At 30.4% G+C, this 2,593-nt stretch overlaps 1 protein-coding gene across 1 annotated transcript in view; it reads right to left on the bottom strand.

Annotated features, from left to right (window-relative positions):
• LOC105620803 overlaps positions 1-2,593 on the bottom strand; it is a 144,560-nt gene that overhangs the window by 2,420 nt on the left and 139,547 nt on the right. Inside the window, exons 11-13 of the mRNA XM_012202289.1 lie at positions 502-917; positions 199-442; positions 106-154 (exon numbers count right to left, since the gene is read on the bottom strand). Of these exons, the coding sequence (XP_012057679.1) occupies positions 106-154; positions 199-442; positions 502-917 (709 nt within the window). The remainder of the gene's footprint in view (positions 1-105; positions 155-198; positions 443-501; positions 918-2,593) is intronic.

The following is a 2,593-nucleotide window of genomic DNA, read 5'->3' on the forward strand; positions in this document are numbered from 1 at the left end:
GAGAGAGAGAGAGAGGAGAAGGAAAGTGAGGGAGGGAGAGAGAAGGAGGGAGAGGGAGAAAAAGAGAGGGAGAAAAAGAGAGGGAGAAAGGGGAGGAAGGATAACGAGTAAGAGCAAGAAAAGAGGAAAGAAATAATTGAGTTTATGCAGATGTCTAAAGTATAATAACAATGATTAAAATTTATCGAAAAAATTTACCCCAGATTAAACAGCATATCATTATCGACCCACTTTATGTTTACAACTTCATCCGGTTCCAATGCTCCTTGGCGTCCACAACCAATCGAAAAATCTTGCATATTTTTGAGAGCAGCTTTCAAAGCTTCCATTTTCTCTGGCATTATTTCTACCATTAATCCATCTTCAACAATACTGGATTTAGCAGAAAGACCCATGGAAGATTTTAGAGCACCATTGATGACGATGAAACTGGCGCCAGTTACTACATAATAGAAAAATTATATTCTTTATCATTATATCAATTGCTTACAAATCTCTTACCTGTTCTTGGCTTGTTGTGAATATTTATCGCTTGCGTTTGATAACTGCTCTCGTCACCAGTATTTGTTTGTATGCAAACTAAATGTGAATCAGCGGTTATACTAAAATTTGAGGCATAAGCTAAGACGTGATCATTCGAATTATGAAGTCCTTTTATGACTTGATCATATCGATTTCGAGGAAACATAACGTCCGTTGTACGATTTTTAAGGTGAATTGTTAAGCCCCTCACTCCTGGCAAAGTATATCCGAAATTTCTAAAATCTGCTAATACTTTCATAACAGTGTGTCCAATCTCAAAATATAACGCATTTCGAAAACGAACTGACACCAATGGGCAAGGATAATAACGATATTCCGCTCCAAGTCGTAAAAGTAGCCTTAATGGAAACATTTTAGCCCATGGAGTTTCCCACCTAAAATGAATAGATATAAGTGAAATTACAATCATCAAATAAATGGTATCATATAAAATAAATTGCAGAATACATAGGTCTGTTCGCCATAAAAATTCAATTTTACTTATAACCCTAGAAGTGTTCAAGTTTTTCGATGATAATTTTTTTTTTGTGATGATTCTTGAGGCCAAAAAAATATACATACATGTCGCGGCGTTTATCAACATGCGGCTTTATTTTCGAGTTATGAATTTTTGAAAATCTGAAAAATTGAACGATTCGCTCCTATGAATCGGATTCGCATTTGAGATTTGTCAACTTTTCTTTTTCTATAAAGCAAGTATTCTGTTGTGTAATACGTTTGTTATTGCTTCAAATTAGAATCGATACCATAATATTTTCTACAAAAACAATATTAAAACGTTTCTAAATGATTAACAAATTAGTTTCGCATACAAAAACTATTAATATAGCACGTATGTTTCGAGATAAAGAAGTCTCAAAACGATTTATTTATTGCAAAAGAAAAAAATTTTCAAAATATTATCTTGACAAATTTTTCTTGAAAAGCGCAATCTGAATTTTTCGGATTTTCAAAAATTTATAACACAAGTCGCATATTGATAAACGCTGCGATACTTATTTTTTTTTACTCAAGAATAACCAAAAAAATTGACATTAAAAAATCGATGAATATTTCAGGAGAGTATCCTGTTATATCAAAATAGAAATTATATAGGAATTTCATTCTAAATTAAAGTTAAAATATTAAATTTTACGTATTTAGAACTGTGCAAGTGTGACAATTATTAATAGACTGCGGATATTTATGCAAAATACTTAAGATCATGAATATTTTGCATAAAATGCATATTTTGCATAAATTGCGTATGAGAGCAATCTCAACCTTTTTACTTTATTTTTTAATAACTCTTTAACGAACAACGATCGACTACTAAAACTGTCCGATAGTTAATATTCAGTTAAGTTATTTTGCATAAATATCCGTAGTCTAATTATTAACAATTCTAAAGGCAGTTTAACCCTTCGTGATTCTTCTTCTTCAAAATGACTTGAGCATTATCTTTCATGTTAAATTTCAGAACCTTCTTGGCATCGGAAGGACGCATATCTGCCATCGACTGAATATTTTTAAAGCTTCAATTATCGATAGAGGTGGTTAGGTTTTTCGGATATTTAATATGCATCTAACAGCCATTCACGTAAAAAACGTTTTTTCTCAAAGGGTCAAAATATCAGCAAGTGTGTGCGTTGTTTTCGTTATAAAAATTTGATTTATATTTTTGCATTACTTTATAAAAATAAGCAAGTGGATTATGTCCTTCAAGGATAAAAAAAACGATGAGGGAAGAATGTCCGACGTACCTATAACCCATGTGTGATAAACAGACTTTCTAAATCTGAATCAGTGGATATCTACTATCATATTAGCACATTTGGAACTGTAATCAGTGAAATTCAACTAAAAAAAAAAGAAGTTTGAGCATTATATAGATTAAAATACAGATCCACATCCTCTATAAACGCAAAATATTTCTAGAATATATACGGTTATTATTAAAAGTAAGTTATCATAATATTTCGAGACCATAATATATATATAATATATATATAATATATATATAATATAATATATATATATATATTATAATATATATATATATATATATATA

This window comes from Atta cephalotes (assembly GCF_000143395.1).
Source record: "Atta cephalotes unplaced genomic scaffold scaffold00029, whole genome shotgun sequence".
NCBI lineage: Eukaryota > Metazoa > Arthropoda > Insecta > Hymenoptera > Formicidae > Atta > Atta cephalotes.